This window comes from Anneissia japonica, unplaced genomic scaffold (assembly GCF_011630105.1).
Source record: "Anneissia japonica isolate Jap-2015-1 unplaced genomic scaffold, ASM1163010v1 scaffold1489_len2284818_cov182, whole genome shotgun sequence".
Classification (NCBI taxonomy): Eukaryota; Metazoa; Echinodermata; class Crinoidea; order Comatulida; family Comatulidae; genus Anneissia; species Anneissia japonica.
The window spans coordinates 812,400-833,148 of NW_022698455.1; the positions used below are offsets into that span (position 1 = coordinate 812,400).

At 34.2% G+C, this 20,749-nt stretch overlaps 1 protein-coding gene across 1 annotated transcript; it reads right to left on the reverse strand.

Moving 5' to 3' along the window:
- Nucleotides 1–7,838: 7,838 nt before the first annotated feature.
- LOC117102529 lies at nucleotides 7,839–17,195 on the reverse strand. The gene is made up of 8 exons (XM_033242813.1): nucleotides 17,065–17,195; nucleotides 13,912–14,048; nucleotides 13,487–13,534; nucleotides 12,965–13,013; nucleotides 12,194–12,345; nucleotides 10,179–10,226; nucleotides 8,577–8,634; nucleotides 7,839–8,319 (listed from the first exon to the last, which is right to left on the reverse strand). Exons 1-8 carry the CDS (start codon nucleotides 17,126–17,128, stop codon nucleotides 8,036–8,038), a joined length of 840 nt encoding a protein of 279 aa, XP_033098704.1. The 5' UTR covers nucleotides 17,129–17,195; the 3' UTR covers nucleotides 7,839–8,035.
- Nucleotides 17,196–20,749: the final 3,554 nt, after the last annotated feature.

Below are 20,749 nucleotides of genomic sequence, written 5' to 3' on the forward strand. Positions count from 1 at the left end.
TTATACTGTAAATTAAATTTATACTCTATATCCTGGTATAGACGTAGTGTAGGCCTAAAACATTCATAATAAGTGTTATACGATGCATTCACTTATTTTGCCTGTTAACATTTTTAATTGGATTTTCGTCAATATTTTAGGAATTGCTAATTTCTATCGTTGCTTGTAAATTTGTAATTTATGGAGCCAGGTGCGGATCAAGAGTTGACCCTGATATCGCACAGATGGATTCCAAGGTTGGGCGTGGTCGTGATGAAAAATAGCGTAGTTGTGAAGGTTCTGTCGCTGGAAAGTAATTTTAGACATGAAGGGGAGAGGGCTTCTTTGTATTTTATTTTAGTATTATAGATCCTTCGAAATTATGAAATTATGATTATGATTACGGTTATGATATATATTTATATTTGTGTTATATTGTCTCCGTCCTTTTGTTAGGTAATCCATTTGATGGTAAATTTAGATCTCTTTTTTGACTCCAGTCTCTCCGTCTTCATGTGAATCGCATATTTAGCTGTTTTTATGAGACAAATAAATGAAATGGAATGCACTTTCCTGCATTCTGGCGTCTATATTATGTGAATAAATACACTCTGCATTAATAGTTTTACCTACATTACTATGGAAAATTAATAATTATGATAAAGATGACAATGATGATGAGGAGGAGGAGGCAGCTGTGTAGCAGTGATGGCAGGCTCCTGTGCAAGATTAATTACCGGACCACAGTATTTACCCATTTTATCCAAAAATTATGTTATTTATGATATCTGTTTTGTATATAAAGTGATGTGTAACTCAGTTCAGGCAATCGTTTACTTCTGTTACATTCTGTCAATTAAAAAAATATAAAAAGTAAATCGTATGAATAGTAGAAACTAAAAGGAAAATATATTAAAAGGAGTTGAAATGAACACAGTAGTTTAAAACCTTTTGGCTGTTAATTTTTTTCTATTAAATTCTAATTATAATTTTATTTATACAAAAATAAACTAATGAATAAATAAACATTAAAACAAGTATATATATATATATATAAAAAATCTACACTAATGAAAAACCAACTCTTTAATATTTTGCTCATGCATCCTAGCCCCTTAAAGTGTAAACAACCTCGTATATCCTGGTACTAGAGGAAATTTCCAAGTAGTAATCATATTTCCCTTAAGCTCTCCTTTTCCTCTTCTCAAGTCCCTGGAAGCTCCGACCTTTTACCTTTACACGAGCCGTGTTTGATTGAGTTTAAACATTTTTTTAGGTTACTGATTAACTTTTTAAGTTTTTTTTTTGTTAAAAATACATCAAAGAATACACAGTTGAAATGCCAATACTGTAATCAATCTCAAATTGGAGGCAACTTTTTCAAAGGACCAAACAACAATCTTTTAACACTGATTTAATCTTCTAGTGGAGACTAAACCCGAAATCACTCCAATTTCCAGGTCCCAAATGTTGTCTCGAATTGGAGGGCGAACTGTATTTTAATATACACGAATGTATTATGTATTTTTTGACTGCATGTACTGCCAGGAGAGCACTGTAATAGTAACATTAGGTTGCCTGTGGCCAATCCGGCCACTACTACTTTTTTTTGTTTTACTGGTGAAATAAATAATGATGTATGATAACATCACAAATTTTATATTCAATACATTCTCAAAAGGCTGCAGATAATAGGGGACGGGGACCGGGTGGGGGCAGGGGTCACGTCCCCCCACGTAGTCTTAAGGAGGATTGGTGCCCCTCACTTTTCGTCCCCAATGTGATTTCATAAGTCAAGGAGATACCTGAAAATTGTTAAAATGACCTGCATAATTGACCTGGTTTTAATGAAAGAGAGCTGTACAGTCAAAGCACATCATATTTTTATAGCAACATACCGGTATCTCTGCTCACAAACATCTGAGTTACCTGTAATACACGACTCTAATGCGCGTGCCTTTATTATAACTTTGAGAAATACGAGAAAAGTGTGTAAAGATAAGGTTTTCGGCACATGAAGTAGGTAAAATAAAGTAAGTACATCAATGACAATTAAGTTACTGCAATGTTCTATATGGTACATCACAGCGATTAATTAGATCGATGATAATGTTTACTATGTAAGAGTGTCATTTCCAGCAATCTAGAGGTACTATTCCCCAAATGTTGTGAACTTAGGCTATGAAGTATGTAAGGTATATCAAAGACAATTGTTTTTAAGTTTTATTTGCTATGGTACATTACACATATTAATCAGATCTCTATGGTTGCCGGAAATCGCTGATAAAAGATTGTGAGAATTTAATGGCGCTTCATTTTGACTATAACCTACAGCCATAACATCGGCGCTGTTTCAACAAACTCCTCTATGGTTCTGGGTGGTAGAATAAGTCTTCTCGGATAAGGACTATAAACCGTAGGCCCAGTGTACACAATGGTTAATGTGCACTATCAAGAACCCCAGTATATCATTCGAGACGAGTAGGCGGATGCCCCGGTGTACATGGGGTGTCTATAAACCGAAGACCGAAGACAGAAGACCCAAAAACGAAGACCCCAATTTTTCTCTTTCATTTTGATGATAATACGCTAGGCGTCTGTTTGTGAAATTTTCAAGGGTCTTCGTTTAATAGACACCCTATATGAGTGTCTATAAAACGAAGACCGAAGACCCGAAAAACGAAGACCTCCAATTATTTCTCAATTATCTTATTGAAAGTATTTCAAAATCATCATAAAACAGTTGCCAAGTACCTATTTCCTTATTTTATCAGGTTTTTCGGGTCTTCGGTCATATAGGGTGTCTATAAAACGAAGACCTTTAATTATCTCATCCATCCTATGTTGGTGTCACTACCAAATGACCGATGCTGCACATATGCATCACTATTCAGCTTTGATACGGTTTACATGGAACAAGTTTATGAATGAACCATTCAAGGTTTTTGTAGGCCCCAACATACGCGTGCCGCTATTCCAAGCCTTACTTTCGCGTAGAAGGTAGTATCATCGCCAAGACGCGCTCTGCCACCAGCCGTGGACGCACAACAATTTGGTTGCCGCTTTGGAACTGAAATAGGCCTAAAGAGTAAATAATTAAATTGACTCAGATTAGGGCAATCATGTGCTAAAAGGGCGCATGCTATGAAGTGATTTAAAAACATTATTTTCATCCCGATTTTGAGAGAAAAAATGTGGGTCTTCGTTTTTCTGGTCTTCGGTCTTCGTTTTGTAGACACCCTTATAGGGTGTCTATAAAACGAAGACCCTTAAGCATTTCTTGATATTCCTCATTTTATTCCGATAAAATAATGAAGTAGGTACCTGGCAACTGTTTTATGATGATTTTGAAATATTTTCAATAAGATAATTGAGAAATAATTGGAAGTCTTCGTTTTTCGGGTCTTCCGTCTTCGGTTTGTAGACACCCATATAAGGTGTCGTCACTAAAACGAAGACCCTTGAAAATTTCACAAACATACGCCCAAAAAAATTCGTAATTTTGATTTTGTGACAGCTTGGTGTATTATGATCAAAATACAAGAGAAAAAATAGGGGTGTTCGTTTTTGGGTCTTGGGTCTTCGTTTTATAGACACCCGGTGTACATGGTATAGACAGTTCCTGTGGTGGGCGACGAGAGCTGCTTGTACCGGGTTACCGGGTAGCACAGACACGAAGGGACCCTTAGGGGTGAAGGAAGTCTTTGATCGAGCTACTAGTTTACACTTCAAGCGCAATTATTATTATTATTATTATTATTATTATCATTATTATACAAATGTACACTATGTTTATTATTATTAATGGTGATGTGATGGGCTCTAATAATAGAAATAAGTTTTTTTTAAATATATTTTAATACTTTCTTGGTTTACCCTAGGAATTATGTCTCATTTATTATTCTTAATCATCTATTTGTGTTTTGTTTTTGTTTTTTATTCAAGTTATATGTGATTTAATTCCTGAATAAAATGAAATAAAATGATGATACATTTGATTATAATTGAGAAATTTGTTGGCGCTTCATTTTGACTATATAATGGTGATGTGGTGATAAATTTTACTACATAAAAGTGTCTGGGCATCTAAAGGTACCTCAGCCCTAACCATGGTTAAGATTGAGTACCGGTAACGATGTGAAATCGAGTACAGTTACTATGGAGGACGATAAATATAAATAACAACAATCAAAATATTAATTTATTGAATTCTCGTTCTATAAACGAGTTTGTTTTAATCTTCACAACCGGTAAATTACCTACACTATTATTTATTATTTTAATGTATCAATTACTCTATAAAGACTGTATAAATATCTTCTTTTTTTAAATGTTTTGTCACTGAACAGGAAAATCAACAGAAAATTAAGTCGGTGGTGTACTGTACTGTATGACTGATTTTTTTTTTATTCAAACGGGAGTGGGGGTGCTTATTCGCACGAGTGGTACAATACTCAAGAACTCCGAAATCGAGAAAATAGATGATCGGGTGCGGTTTTTTTCCGTACGAAACATAAGTTGGGAAAACCTTGGATGTTGAGGGCGTCCTAACAATAACAAAAATGGCTGCGCCTATAATATACTGTAGTCCACCGGATCGTGTTAAGTTATAATTATTAATATGTATACATTATCCAATATTTTAGGCGGTAGCTGTTAACAGTATCAGTGGCAGTAACTGCTGGTTAGCATTACTGTGTTTCTCAAGTGGCAAATATTAATGTGTCCGTTCTGGTTGGTAAGCATTTAGTTAGACCCGATAACAACTTAACAAGCACATAAGCTTGCTTTGGTGTAAAACTTAACTGAGGTTAAATGTAAATTTACACAGTACAGTAACACTGGCAGAGATAACGTTATAATAGAATAATTATGGCAATATGTGAAGTTTAATTGAAACTGATTGGTTTGATGGAACATGTTGGTTGTTCCAGTTTCTTTCCTTGCCGATTCTTTTCTTATAATATATTCTTATTGTTGGTGATGAATAAAGAAAGCAACTTGACAAGGCGTTTTATGGTTTTTATTATGGTGTCAAACCAAACCATACACCCACAACGAATACTACAGTAACATGCATTCTGAATTAATTTGATCTACTGGAGTACATGCAACTCCAATAATGCTGAAGAAAATGCTGAAGACAATGAAAGTTTCTACAATCAGTCGCTATAAGTCAAGCCATACACCCAGTGATGATCAGCAAGACGATCCTCTTCCATCCCACTCCAATCCTTCTGTGAAGCAGCAACATCAACAAAAACAACAGAAGTTTGAGAACCCTGTTACAGAGAGGATACTTAACTATCTTGAATGACAGTAAGCAAGAAAAAAAGGGATGCTTTGAATTTATTTTTTAATCTTCGTTAAAAATATTAAAATGAAAATAAACAAATAATCAATGAAATTGAACCTAAAATGACTATCATTTCAGTTCTTAAAATATTCAGTGTAGAATGAAAATTACAAATTATTGCAAAGAAATGTATTTTTTAATGGAGACTTTGTGATTTTTTCATCAGGAAAAATAATTTGCAAATTAAAAGTCTCTGAAACATGATCCGTTCAGTAATCCATTCTTATGGTTTGGCTTGCTCTCCTTAAGACAGGGACAAGAATTGCAGTCTTTAAACATGTTGGGAAGTCCCCAGTTTCAAAAATTAAAGCCCCATTCCCGGCAACATTTCAGTTTTTAAGAAAAATCTAATTTTTGTATAATGTTATAATGATTTATAAATATAATACGGAATTGCTAGTTTAACTGAATTTAGACATTCCTAAGAATGAAAAAAATGTAAAATAAGACTGAAATTTGATTTTTTTTGTGTTCCACACAAAAAATTTTACAAAAAATGCGGATGAATTTTTCATGTTGATTTTGCGATAGTTCGTGAGAAGAAATATCGTAGGCGCCGAAAACATTAGCCTATCCAACGCTGCTAGGCTAGGCCTAGCCTTACCTCGATTTAGGTTCTGTTATCACACATAAAAACGGCCGACATGATATTTTCCGTTGCTAGTATTGACACTTGTGAATATGATATTTCACAGGAATTATTTCAAATTTGTTAAAAAAACTGATTCTGACTGAGATTTTGACACTTAAACAAACATATCTCAGCCTAACCGAACGACCGCATTGTGCGAGATGCGAAGTACAAAAACTAATCTCATTAGAGAGGGCGCACTTTATTGACTGTATAAAGTATACATAAAAGCGAGAGTATTCCAGTGGATGCGATCTACAACCTCTGAATTTGCTTAGTAACGATGAATTCGTCGAGAAAATGGTAATATTTTATGAGAAATAGTCTGTATTTCTCATTTTTTTTATTCTTTTGCGTAAAACTAAAATTCATGTCAATATTTTTCCATGATTTATAATAATTGGAGTAATGCAAATGCATATTTTCTAAAAAAAGTCAATTTTTAGTGAAATTTTGCCGGGAATGGGGCTTTAAATTCCAGTTCAAATCCGATATGAATGTAGCTTTAGATGGAGAATGATACAAAACCTTCACGATTTCGACTTTGCCGATAACGTAGCCATGTTTTCTTCCAGTCAGTCTCAGATACAAACCGATAAACCGTATACAACCAGATCGAACCACCTCACGACCATAAAGTTGACCGATAACATTACATTAGTTATATTGAAGAAATATACTTATAGTGAGTACACAGAACATCGTACTTTAATAATGTTATTGTATTAAGAGTCGAAGTGTCTAAAACAGATATTCAATAAACACAAAAAAAAACCCCCATCAACCCTAACAGGAATAAATAGGTAAATGCAGCAGATGCAGCATATATCGTCTTTGCTGAGTAAACAATAAAAGATAAAAGAGCAGATTAGACTGAAGACAGAACATGTTGACGAATGAACTGCAGCAAAGATTGTTAGTTTCTATTTCTACTTGGGTTGCCTCTGTTGAGGACTATTTCTTCGAAGTCTTTGTACGTTGTTTGTTTTTCATTTTTTGCTAGTCAGTTATTTTTGTGGTTCGTCGATCATTGCATATGATTTGTGTTATTTCATGAAGTGTTTTCATTGGTCCATTTCTGAAGTTCTTTTGCGTCATTAGGTCCATTTCTGATGTTCTTTTGCGTCATAAGCTAAGCTCCATATCTTTAAACTGCTAAGTTCTAATGGGATACGGACACAAAGAGAATTCAAGTGTGTTAATTTTCAGTGCTTGTTAACAACTACTCTTGCTTGACAACTTCAATCTCAGTACATGACAATGCTGAGTTGCATTTCAGATCCTAAATTAAAACCAAACAATAATAGTCCAATAACTTTTATTGATATCTGGCACAACCATGATAGAGTCAAAATACACAAAAGTCTAAATTAAACAAAGCGAATTATGAGCGAATGTGGAACGTCTTCCTCATATATAACGACATAGTTGTTTCCATATGTACATGTTATTTTTTATATCATTGTCTATAAACGGATTCTCTTTTAAAAGTCATTTTTAATATATATGTATATATATATATATATATATATATATATATATTCCAAACGCACTGATTAAATACAATACTATTTTACGTTACTGAATGCAGGTAACTTCAAAATATTTACTCTTGAATGTACGCATTATGAATATACTGTACAGTGCAAACACATTACGAACATAAAAATCACAACGTATAATATTATTATTTGACATTAAAACTAAACACCAAAAGGGGTCGAATTCGAATTATTGTCAAGCATTCAGGAATTTGAAATAGATGAGTCTGGAAAGGAAAGATACCGATGGATGGTCTGGATTAGCATCAGCATCAGCTTCCATGATTTCAGAACAGCTCATAATATTCCAAAATTTCCCAGTTTTTTTTTTGGAACCCGAGGCACGAACCCTGAACCCTTTTTTCCACCGCTGAAAGTTGTCGGACCTCTGTTGATAAAGTTCATTCATTTCCCCCTCCCGGAATGCATATAAAACAAAAGCATATTACTTTTTTTCTGCCAATCTTTTCAACTGACATATTAGCTAAGTAAGCTAATGCTCAGACCATTTTTATTATATATATTATTTTAAGGTTCATTTACCAATACTTCTTGACTCGTTTTCACATAAGTGTGCACAATATCTTTTTTGGGGCGTATTGTCAGCCGGTTTAGTACAAAAATTAATAATAAACACACTAACACACACACACCAATATATATAGCTATCCTTATATATATCAAAGAGTGTTTCACATGAGTCGGCGATGGGGTCGTTTGATAATAGGGGGAAGTACTTGCTGTCGTCGTCGTCGCCATCATTAGTTCTTCAACATATTCTGCTGTTGTGGTAGCTGGTAACGTTATAGCCTCTGCAATTTCAAAAACAAAAATATATTTCATATGCTGCCTGTGGGTAAGTCCATAAAGACCTTTAAAAATCTTATTTTACAATCATCCAAAATATTATAAACTATAAAATGAAAAACAGATCGAAAGTTTTGCTGATTTACAGACATTTTACTTAAACTAAAAGTTTAAATGAAATTTATATAGGCCTGAAATATATAGGCCTACAACACAAGCCTCAGATGATATCTGACGATCATTTCACTACTTCCATTCTTACCGGAAATGTTAAGAAAGCCTTTACAGAATTCCCTGGCATCCGGAGGGCAACGTCCAACCTAGGAAACAACAGAAAGTAAAACTGAATTTATTTAAAACATCTTTAGGCAGGATAACATATACAGGCGAGATCTTACCGCTGTTTTACAATATGGTCCTGCAAACACATATTACAATAACAACAACAAAAGTAACCATCACAGTACAACAAAATAAAGCAGTTAAAACTTTGGTGGAAAACTATCCCCCGCCGGACACCAACCCGGTACTTCTGAGTCAAGGTTTCGGGGCCAGGAATTACAGCTCAAGGTTATGCTTATCTACAACTTAACTACAATATGCCTTCTTGTCTGCCGTATAGTTTTTCAGTATTATAAGTACTAGAGGGTACTTAGCCTCTAGTATGTTAAACATTGCGATTAGTTTTAATAAAAATAAATAAAATTTCTTTTAGAAATGATATATTTGTGACATGTTGAAGATAGTATTGTAGATCGGAATAGGAATTTTCTACATAGATTATTAGACACTTATGCTGCAACTATTATAACATATACCGTACTACAGGGCTCTATAGGTCGTACGGTCTGAGCCTCGCTGTCACAAAGTGATTAATTAGGAGAGGGACAGCTAATCACATAGAAAAGGCCATGTAAAATAATAGAGTTGTTGATCATTTCAACTTGATGTAATGTTTGATCAGGTGGAATCTATACGCTCTAACAACTCTTTCTACAAACAAATGAAAGACAAAATAATTACACAAAAAAAACAAAAAAAAAAACAACATAGACCTAGCCGAAGTTGAATTATGGGAAAAAAGACAATATTATTTTCGTGAGTTTTGGCAAAAAAATGGTCGGGTGATTGTTTATGTAAGGAGGGGACGATCAACCGCTTTTTTTCACATGGCCTTATAGTGAGTCAAACCTCATGATGCGTGAATGCGTAAACAATGCAATGTGCTCAAAAAAGCTAAAGGTCTAGTAAATAAAGAGAGTAAAATCATTATTTTCCCTCAATTAAACTGAAATATGGAATTATATTCACTTCGTTAGATGGAGACTTTGATGATTTATGTTGTTACAGTTTTTCAGACGGGTAGGTTTCGCATCCTAGACGTTATTTGACGATTGGGTTATACTACTGTGATTGTATGCTTTGAAATAAGCTTAATAAAGATACCAATAACTGTATCCTCCAAAATAGAAGCATTACAAAATAAATCAAAATAACAATATTAAACATCAAAATACTGTCCAGAATGACCAAAAAATAATACTGGACTTGTGGCAATCCCATGTACCACCTATAAAACGTTTACTAAAGTAATTTAAATAATGAATGAATTCTTGCGGCGTGTGTTCTTTTGTAGTGACAACTCCTCGTTCAATAGTTTTAAATTTTTGTTAGTGTAAAAATTTTATTTTTCGATATTTTAGTAGAGTTCAACTCAAAAATTTCCTTAATGATAAGAGGGTTGTGCTACGATATATTTTCTTGAGATTTGTGCAGTTGTCTGAGCGGTAAATCGTAACAAACATTTATTGCTTACTCAAAATTAGTATAATTATAATACTGTAGCACACATTTTCTTACTTACACAAGCTTCCACCGATCCAACTAATGCGTTTTCATACATCGTGGAGTTCTGTAATAATGTTAAACAAAATAAACACATTAAAATGCCTAAATATTAATTAATTGAACGATAATACACAAATCTAAGAGCAGGGAAAATATTAATAAATATTGTTTTCTTTGTTTCACAGAGGCAATATTAATAAACACAGGGGCAAGATTATTAAATACTTTTTTGTTTGTTTCCCAGAGGTCCCAGAGGCACTTTCCCGCATTCTGAGAGGTCTGTTAGTGATTCAAAAATCAACTGAACAATAACGCCCATGGGTGCTTATTAGAATAAATGCGGTATATTATAATTATTGTATTTATATATAAATTTTACTTAATTATCTAATAATGCCAGATAATATAAAAACAAAGGTATGATTACCAATCAAATTACAACAAATCAATGCATTCAGGGTGTGGTGAAATTATGGGAAAGGTAGGCAGGCCTACCTTTCCATTTTTATTTTTATTTTTATTTTTATGCCATTTTTAGGGAGTCTGTACTGATAAGTTCACAAGTTGTGGTTATGGTTATCCTCAATAATAAATAATGATAAAGTTCTTAACCGTTCTGAAATCGACAGAACAAGTGGTTGTCATTGACTATCAGAGTAGTTGACAAGCTTCAACTGTGCAAAACTAAAGGAGAACTTTAGAGAAAAGACAAAAGTAGGCGACAAAAGTAGATGACATAATTAATGTCGAAATATTGAATCCCGACACGATGGCGTGCATTTCGATATTTGGAGTATGTATTATACTATCTTATCTGAGAGTAATCAGTCGACCTTTCGGTTTTTAAGAAAACTTACCGTCTCAGCCTTATCAAATATTAGCTTACACTATATTTCATTTTCAAGTTCTTTGTTTTTTTGTTTTCTTTTTTAATATTATCTTACCGTATATTTACTTATATTCTCTTTCAATTTCATTCCGTGTTTCCTTAACTTTCCATGATTCCTATTTACCAACCTTTTCTTTATTTGGTCTCACTTTATCCTTCACTTTATCCTTATATTTTTTTTCCCTTTCCGCTTTCTTTCTAATACTTCCTTAGGCATTATTTCTTTAGCTTTTGATTACCCTTATAATGTTTCCTATCTTTCTTCTTTTTCTTTATTTCCTTGATTTTTCTTTTTACTTTATTTTTTTTCCTTTCCTTTTCATTTCTTATGCTTTTTCATATATCTCATTTTTATCTTATCTTATCGTTTATCTTATCGTATCTTAACTAAAGTATACATTAACCCCATACTATTTTCGATATATGTTGCACCTGTTGCATCAACCTATACTGCACGTTATGGTTATTGAAATGACTTACACAAGATATTTCAATAACCATAGTATGCCATACTATTTTAATTATCTTCATTTATTATCTATTTATTAATCTATCATTATAAATCTAAGAACAATAACATCAATTATTATCGAACGTGATTAAACCTGCAGGTGGGTACGATTCCTATATTCAACCCGCCTCTCTTCGTCGGTCGCCCTCTCCTGTTCCTGTTGGCTTCGAGTTGGCGAGGCCTTGTCGCGGCTCATATTAGACTCATGATTAACCATGGATATGATCGGGCCGGGTTGAATTAAGTCACTTTTTGATTGAAGGAAATGGTTTGATTTTAGTATTACTCGATAAGAAGGTCATATGAACATCATAATTTATATTAAAATATTGTCATTGTCACTTTTACGGACTTGTAGCGTGTTTTAAGGTACCTCGCACTTTTGGTACAATACTTCCGCTATACTTCGTCCTTCCTCGCATGAATTGCGTGGTCACGAGGGTAGGGCTTGCATGCATCGTTGTCTCGCAGTTGTCAATACTCGCCTAATGTGAGAGACGCGAGTCCATGGCTAGGCAGACAACAACGTCCTGGTCGGGATTTTTATTAAGTTGAAAATGAAAGACTAAGCATTACCTTGAATTAATAGCAAATAGGTGAAGGGTCAGTTTGAGCTAATGCTCATACTTACCCTTTGTATTCCTTGTAATGCGCATTTTTCTGGTTGTGTATCATTTGTCAAATCTCTTACCCCGACCGTACGACTTTCCAAACAAGCTGGAAATGGTTCAAAATTTACTAAAGCAGATGGATTTATGAAAACTAGCACTTCAACTTGTGTTCCTGAAAGACATAATGCGTTTGTAAAACTGATCTTGTAAACTGTAATGGTTGGTTAATTTTCCAGCTTTCCAATCTAAGATGCATAAGTTTTAATTCAGGTTTACATTGCCACAATCAGTCTATAGAGCATTCGGCCTATAATTATGAGCTGTCTATAATTATATAATATTGCTATTACAGACGTCAAATCAATTTGCTCTCTGTAGGCCTAGTTTTATTTTTTTAAGCCTGCTCTAAGGTGCCGATAATTAAGTCAATCAATCAATCAATCAATCAATCAATCAATCAAAGTGGATTTCTCCTATAGATGAGGTCATTATAGACTAACTTTCTTTCCTAAAATGTAAATCCTTTAAAATGTATTTTTCTAATAAACATGCCTCATTTTACAATCCAAAAAATTACTAAAAAATAAAACACGGATCGAAAGCTTCGCTGAATTACAAACATTTTACTTTCGAAAATTGATTACAAGCCAATTTCGAGGTTTATGCATCTGCATGAGCAGGGAGAAGCCCATCAACACCATTTGGAAGTTTATATATTAACATGGGCGAAATAATGACTAACAGTTTAAATCAGAGATGATAACTGAAAATGATTTTACTTCTATGCTTACCGGGAATGAAAAATCCTTTACAGACGTCACCCGGAGGACAACTTCCAACCTGGGAAATAACAGAAAGTAAAGTCTGTCTTATTATTATAAGAGTACTAATAACAATTTTATCCTCCAAAAGAGAAGGAGAACAAAATAAATGAAAATGTCAATAATTAACATCAAAATACTTTTTAAACACTGTCCAGAATGAGTGAAAACATACAAAGGGACTTGTAGCAAGTCTATGTACTAACTAACGTATGTGATTTGAATAATGAATTATGGCGGCGTGTGTTCTTTTGTAGTGTGACAACTCCTCGTTTAATTGTTTGTAGATTTGTGTTAGTGTAAAAATGTTATTTTACCACACTTTAATAAAGTTAAACTCAAAAATGCCTTTAATGGTAAGACGCCTAAAAGTGTGGTGCTACAATATATTTTTTTTCCGATCTGTTCAGTCGTTTGGGCGGTAATTCGTAACAAACATTTATTGCTTACTCAAAATCAGTATAATGATACTGTAGCACACACTTTACTTACACAAGTTTTCCACGATCCAGCTGTTGCGTTTTCATACATCGTGGAGTTCTGAAATAATGTTAAACAAAATAAACACATTAAAAATGCCTAAATATTAATTAACTGAACGATAATACAGTAAATCTAAGAGGAAGGGACAATATTAATAAATACTGTTTTCTTTGTTTCCCAGAGGCCTGGGAATGCACTTTCCCGCATTCTGGGGTCTGTTAGTGATTTTATATTTATTTGTTTTAAGCGACACGGTTTGAGTAATTGGGCCTAATTCGAGAGACGTAAGTCTATGGCTAGGCTGGTGGTAGACAGGCAACGACGTCCTGGTCGGGGTTGTGTTTCTGTTAGTTGAAAAAGAAAGACTAATAATTTACCTTGAATCAAATTGTCTTATAGTAGAAAATTTAGTTTGAGCTAATATTCATACTTACCACTAGTAATGCATGAAACCTGTATTTTTGTGGTTGTGTATCATTAGTAGGAATTCTTGACCTGTCAATACCTGGAATTATCTCAAATTGTACTAAAACAGATCGATTTGAAAAAACTTCCAGTTCAACTTGGGTTTCTGAAAGACATAACGTGTTTGTAAAACTGATAATCTTGTAAGCTTTTAGTTGGTTAATTTTCAAACTTTCCATTCTCAGATGCGTAGGTTGTAATCCAGAGCTGAAAGTGGTTCTAAGTGGCTATATGTCTATCAATCAATCCGTTATAGAACATTGCTCTACTCTACAGACATCAAATCTTTTGCTTTTTTGAATAGCTGATTTTTTTAAGACACAAAAGAGTGTTTAATGAGATACAAATTTTAAATATTTAAACACTGAGGGATGGAAAAGGGTTGTTACTTTCATTTCCCTCAGTTTTTAAATATTCAAAAATGCGTATGTCTTTAACCGTTTCCAAGTTTTTCGTCTAACTCCCCATTTGTGTCTTAGCGAAATCAGTTGTACAGCATATAAATTTTTCTCCCGGAGCCTGGCTGTAAGAAGAGGGTGTTCAACAAGCCAAAATCAGCACAGCATGGTGAAATTTAATAATTCTCAAAGTAAAAAAGAATGTTTATGCTTTGAAGTATGGGGCAGTATAGACAGGTTGATTCTGTTTTAAGATACAGAACAGGATTTAACAGGTTTTTTTTTTTTTTATCAAACACTCCTTTTGTGTCTTACGAAATCAGTTGTACAACGTATCAATAATAAAAAAAAAACAATTCCTCCGGAGACTGGCTGTAAGAAGAAAGTGTTGAACAAGTTGAAATCAGCACAACATAGTGAAATTCAATAATTCTCAAAGTTATGCTGTTTTACTATGAAGTAGATGGATTCTGTTGATACAGAACAGGATTTCGGTAATATTTTCAACAATAATAACAGAGTATTAGTACAAAAGGAGACACGAATAAAGGTTCAAAGTGTCACACGCAGAGCGATATGGTTAAAATCATAGTTGACTAGAGAACATAAAAAAAATATGAAAATAATAATTGGAAAGGCAATTAATTTTATTTTATACAATTTATCTTATATACGTTATTTAAATTTGTTATACAATTGAATTAGTAATCAATTAATAGGCCTAATTAGACGGAAGGGATTGTTCCAAGAAATCGAGTCTTACCAGAATTTAAAATTAATAGGAATGTTGCACATTTTTATGGATCCGTCTTAATACATTGAAACCTGGTTTAGGAATTCTCAAGTTCAAAATTATGTAGTTGCATGAAATTGAGCCAATTTTAGACCCATAGAACTACATAGGCCTATTTTCCTACATCCACAACAATGAGTTTTTTTAGTAGGAAGTACTAGTAGATTGTGGTAGAAAGACTTGTTTCTATGTTAAAATACTGAACAGGATTCGTTAACATTGTCGAATGATAAAAGAATTACTGGTTTCTTAGTATTCTGAAGTTCGTTTGTAGACCCGTAGGCCTATATATTATTGGCCAACATCTGGGACAATTAGTTTTAACATCATTTTGGTTAGATTTAGTGATAAATTGATAAATTATTGTAAGAACTAAGAGAAATTTAGCCATCAATATCTAAATGTTATCAGGCTGATTTTACATTAAAGTAGTATAAATTATACTGCAGTTTGGAACAAACCATTATACTAATTGGGCCAAACTTACATAATAGGCAGTTTTCGCCACACGACGTTAACCATAACGTTAACAGATGACGTCATCATTTATTCATCTTGCGTTGCGGAGTACGTTAATTTCAGGATTTTACATGCTCGACGTACGTTAGTTACGGGTTTGCGCATGCGTATTTCGATTTGTTTACAAAAGGGGCGGAGCTATCGCATTGTATGTTGGTTGCTAACGTTAAAGTTAAGGTTAAAGCCGTGCGGCGAAATCTACCTATTCTTGGATGCAAGGCCGTTAAATGGTAGGCCTACATTAAAATTGTGAGGTGCCATAGCCATAACAATTTCGTACCTCACCCCAACCATGGTGGGGTTCAGGTGGTATAGACCGTAAAAATTCAAGGGTGGGTTTAGAGGGGATAAACAAGCTTTAGCGCACCTAATATTTAACCGACATGCATGTTTTTTATGACTTTTGGTCTAAATTAAAACGTTTATAACCTCGGAAAAAGGTAAATTTATCACCCAAGTCCGCATAATGAGGGGACTTTTCTCCCATGGTGTTGATTTAAACGGTCTAACAGTTTTTGTAACGCCTCCTAACCAGCTCTAACGAAAATTCTGTATCTGCCCCTAAAATTAATCTCTGATTAAAGTATCTTTCGTTTTTGTATCCTTTAGACCAGTCCCTAGATAGTCGTATCAGCAAACTTAATACATACAACAGCTAAACAACACTAAAATATAACAACGGAACTTAAATACATTATATTTTATTCAGAAGTATTTTTTAATGTAATGTTTTAACTTAATAAAAGTACTTGCAATGTCCTAATTAACAAATGATCGTAGGCCGATGCAAATCACACACGTCGCAAGTTGTGCCTAATTAAGACCGGTATTAAGCACAGAGAATATTTGTTTAAACGTAAATATTATTGTACACAATACATTACTCACAAGTCATTAATAGAATATTCATATGAAGACTCAGATGTAGCTCAGTGGTTAAGATGCTTGCAGCCTTTCAATTCCTGGGTCCTGGGTTCAAATCGCAGCACATAATAATTTCTCACGACTAAAAAAATCTTCACTCCCTAAGCGTCGCGATGGGTCTTTGCTGATAAAGCATCACATTATTTAAGTTATTTAGGGTACCCGAATATCAGCTGACATTCTAGGATACGCGGGAAGGGTCACCCTCTATAAGTTTTAAAAAACCCACGATCGACAATTTTCATTCAATTATGTACAACCCTTCTCTTAGTAAAAATCCTATCAGTGTGCTTTTAATCCGCACTATTTAATACCATTAATTATTTGACTGGGTCTGCTTTAGAAAATTAGTACAATGCAACATACAAATTTAAAGAAAAAACGAAATCTAAATGTTGTTCGAAAAATATGGTGTTGGACCCACTGTAGGCCTGTAAAATAAGAAAATTTAAACCTAAAACAACTCGGTAAGAACAATAGCTGGCTACCTTCACATGCTTGAATGCCAACAAGAGCGGTGGCCGTTAATACTAGCATACCATAGCTTAACATCTTGGAATCGTCAACATCAGCACCAATAACAGCAATATCCTTACGATACAGGCCGTTCTGTTATGACGAGATACTAAGTAGTACAGGCCTATATTATTAGGAACATATAAACAGGAAGTTAAAATCTCTTTAACACATTATTTAAATGCGTCATCTAATAACGTAAAACGTCAAATCTTTCCGTGAACTCCGGTACAGAAAGAAAATTAATCAAAACCTTAGCCCTTATGGGGGCCACTAAATGATTAAACATCAGGCTTATTTTTTATTTTCTTTATACATAATGTTTTTGGGAAATAGTATTGATAAGGTAATCAAATCGTAAAAGAATGACACGTGTGTTTGTGTTTATGTGCTACAGATTATATCTAACTTTTGAACAAACAATTGACGAACACTGTCCCGTTAATGACCATTAATAATATAGTTAGAGCTCAAACAAAATTTAACATCACTATTGTTTTTATATTCCCTTATTATCATCATGGTATCATATTCCTCCATTGCATGAACTGTCTAAATGAACATGCTTGCTGTTTTTAACATTAAGAGATATTTTAAGCATTATGAACGTACTCAATTCATTTACATAAGTTCATTTACAACCATTATGTAAAAAAATCCGCAAAAACATTAATTTTTTTATTTTTTAGTGCAGTAGAGAGCACCATGCCTACTACTTTGATAGTCTCAGAATGCCGTTTCCGGGCATCCAATCTAACCTCTTCCCCATATAAAGATTTCAAGACTGGCGTGGCTTACGCCAGGCGTAAGCTAGTCCACGGATTAAAATTCCAAAGTGTTCACACAAACGGCGTTCGTTAAACTAGCAGTAATATAGGCCTATGTGGAGTGGAATAGTTTTCAGTTTTAAATAATGTACGGTACGTGTTAACAGTAGTAAAATTAACAGTGCATCTTGAAAACTTTTGAATCTGTGAATTGTTCGAATTGAACTTATATGATTATTGTATTTTAAATGAACAATTTTACTTTTGATTTTTCAGCTAGCATTGTTGATGTTGCATGTTTTAATAGACAGTCTAAATGGTTAAAATATCTTACAAAACACAATCAATAAATCATATACATTATAACTAAGTAAAATGCAATAGAAAAGGAACCCCTTTACCATTTCATTTATAGAGAGCACAGAAAAGAGACCAAAGTAGCTAATATATTGCACATACCTGTCTCTTATACACATCTTATAGCTTAAAAAGCTGACACAAACAATTTATTTGTTGATGAACGTTGCAGTTGTAATGATATCAGATGACTGGTATTTCTGGGCTTGGGTGAAGATTAATACAAGTATCTAGATTTTCAAAGCACATTCATTCCCTTCTTAATCTTCGTGAGTGTTGTAATAGGTTCCGTCCATATTTCATGCTTCTTCGCTAATCGCAAAACTTATACTTTTATGTATAGTTTATACGCTTTTGATAGCTCTATATTTTTGTTTCTGATAGCAGTAACAACGCTGGTATTATTGATATTTTTGAAGCTGTAAATAAAAGTAGCGCATATTCGAATTGTATGTTATTTAATTTCCCCTCATAACCTCATACTTGTTCACAAGTATAGATCTTTCGTTATTGCCACTTTATTGTGTCACACATAATTCAAAATCTACAGTCAGTTTTCTTCAAATTTGACACAGTTATCAGGCCTTCTGTGAATCTTTAATCTTTAGAAGGTCATCAGGTCATCATGACGTCAAGGCGCCATTTTTATTCTGGTCAATTCGTGTTTATAAATGTGCGAACACGCGTACATTATATACACCTGCCCGTTGACCAGTGCGCACAACATTTTCCAATAGTCTAAATCGTTTTAAAATACTTGTTGGTGTGTTTCAAGCCATAAGCTATAGTGTCCACACACACACACACACACAGCAACTAACGGTTTGGAGGATCAAAATTAATAACATACGCTCTCACGGTTGCGGTCATAGAAGAAAATCCCCTTCCTGATAACGGTTAGCGCTAACCGATCGGTCGTTCTCGGTTAGCTCCTGATCCGGATAATTAGAGGGGTGGCCATCAGATTGGAAGTGCTAACATTTTTGTTTTGGTAGGCATAATTTGTTTACTGGCAGACAAGGTGCATCCTCATCACCAGCTCCTGGCTCACACGGAATGAATAGATTGTTGCCACGCTGAATTTTGGATTTAAGTCCCAAATTTGACCAAAAAAATTGCAAAAATTTACACTCTTTTACCCATAATTGTATTTTGAAGCTTGAATGGAAAATACTTCTAAGTATTTAAAACAAATTTTGAGCACCAAAAAGGAACCATACCTCAGCCACAACATCTTTGGGGCTGAGGTAAGCAAGCTTTTAAAATAAACACATCAGATGCCCGGAAATGGCCTCTTAGACTTTACAAATACGTTTTCAAAGCATGAGTGTTCCCAGAATAAGCGTTGGAATTATCAAGATCTCGTACGTACGAGATAATGGCTCAAATTTATTTTTACGTTGGCAGCAATACGCTTCCATAGCAACCTAATGTGAATTAATGGGTTTTAAATGTTATGATTTTAAAGATACATTCGCCTCTCCGGCCCTTCGTTACGCCACTGATCCTTTGAATTCCGCACTTACAATTTTTGCACCCCACAAATGGGAACCACCCTACACGACCTGCCACATTTTTGCTTCCAAGTCTGTGTCAGCCCATGGTCAGTCTGATATCAGCTGCTCTGTAACATCATCGCGATAGGACCTAGTTTTCAGCCCTCGTATAGGCCTTGTATTCGCATTAATGCAAAAATAAAACCAGTGATTGAATTGACTCAGTTGATTCTGGATTTGATTACACTGACCAAAATTTACTATCCGGAACACAAAATTAAGTGGATAGATTTTAGATAGATGATAAACATCAGACAGAAAGAGGTGGATAGATAAATAGATAGATAGATAGATTTTAGAAAAAAATAATAAACATCAGACAGAAAGCGGTGGAAGAGTTTAGAAGAAGGGTATAGGCCTATACTGTCAGTGGCGTAGAAAAGTATTTATCATTGGTGGGGATAATTGAAAATTCTTGGAATTGACATAAAATTACTGATGTCGTACACACCCTTCAGTGTGAAAATGTGGCTTGCTTTGCAAGCACATATAACATCTAAGGAAAGAAGAGCTTAAATTGGTACCAGATAAAATAATTTTGTTATCAAAATTAATACATTATGCTAATTTTCATCTTTGTAAGCGCATAAGACATTGCAAATTATTTCTGTGACAGTCTTTTGAAGTGTGTAAAGCTCAACCCCTTCCCCTTGTCAATTATTGGGGGGGGGGATTGGGGGGGATATATCCCAATCCCCCGGGATCTACGCCTATGTATACTGTATGTTCAACAGTGGAGTGAGGAAAACTTCACTGTCGTAGACTTCTCTCGATGCTGATACCAATAATGATAGATAGCAGTGGCGGATCTAGAGGGAGTGAATAGGGTCGCTAGCTACCCCCTTCAGTAACCGTTGAACAAAGTATTACTCGTCTTTGTGTGTGTGTGTGTGTGTGTGTATGTGTTTCCCTTGAATACATTACGTGTTGTAAGTCTACCCTGTAAAACATACACTTTCTATTTTAAGCTTTTCAGA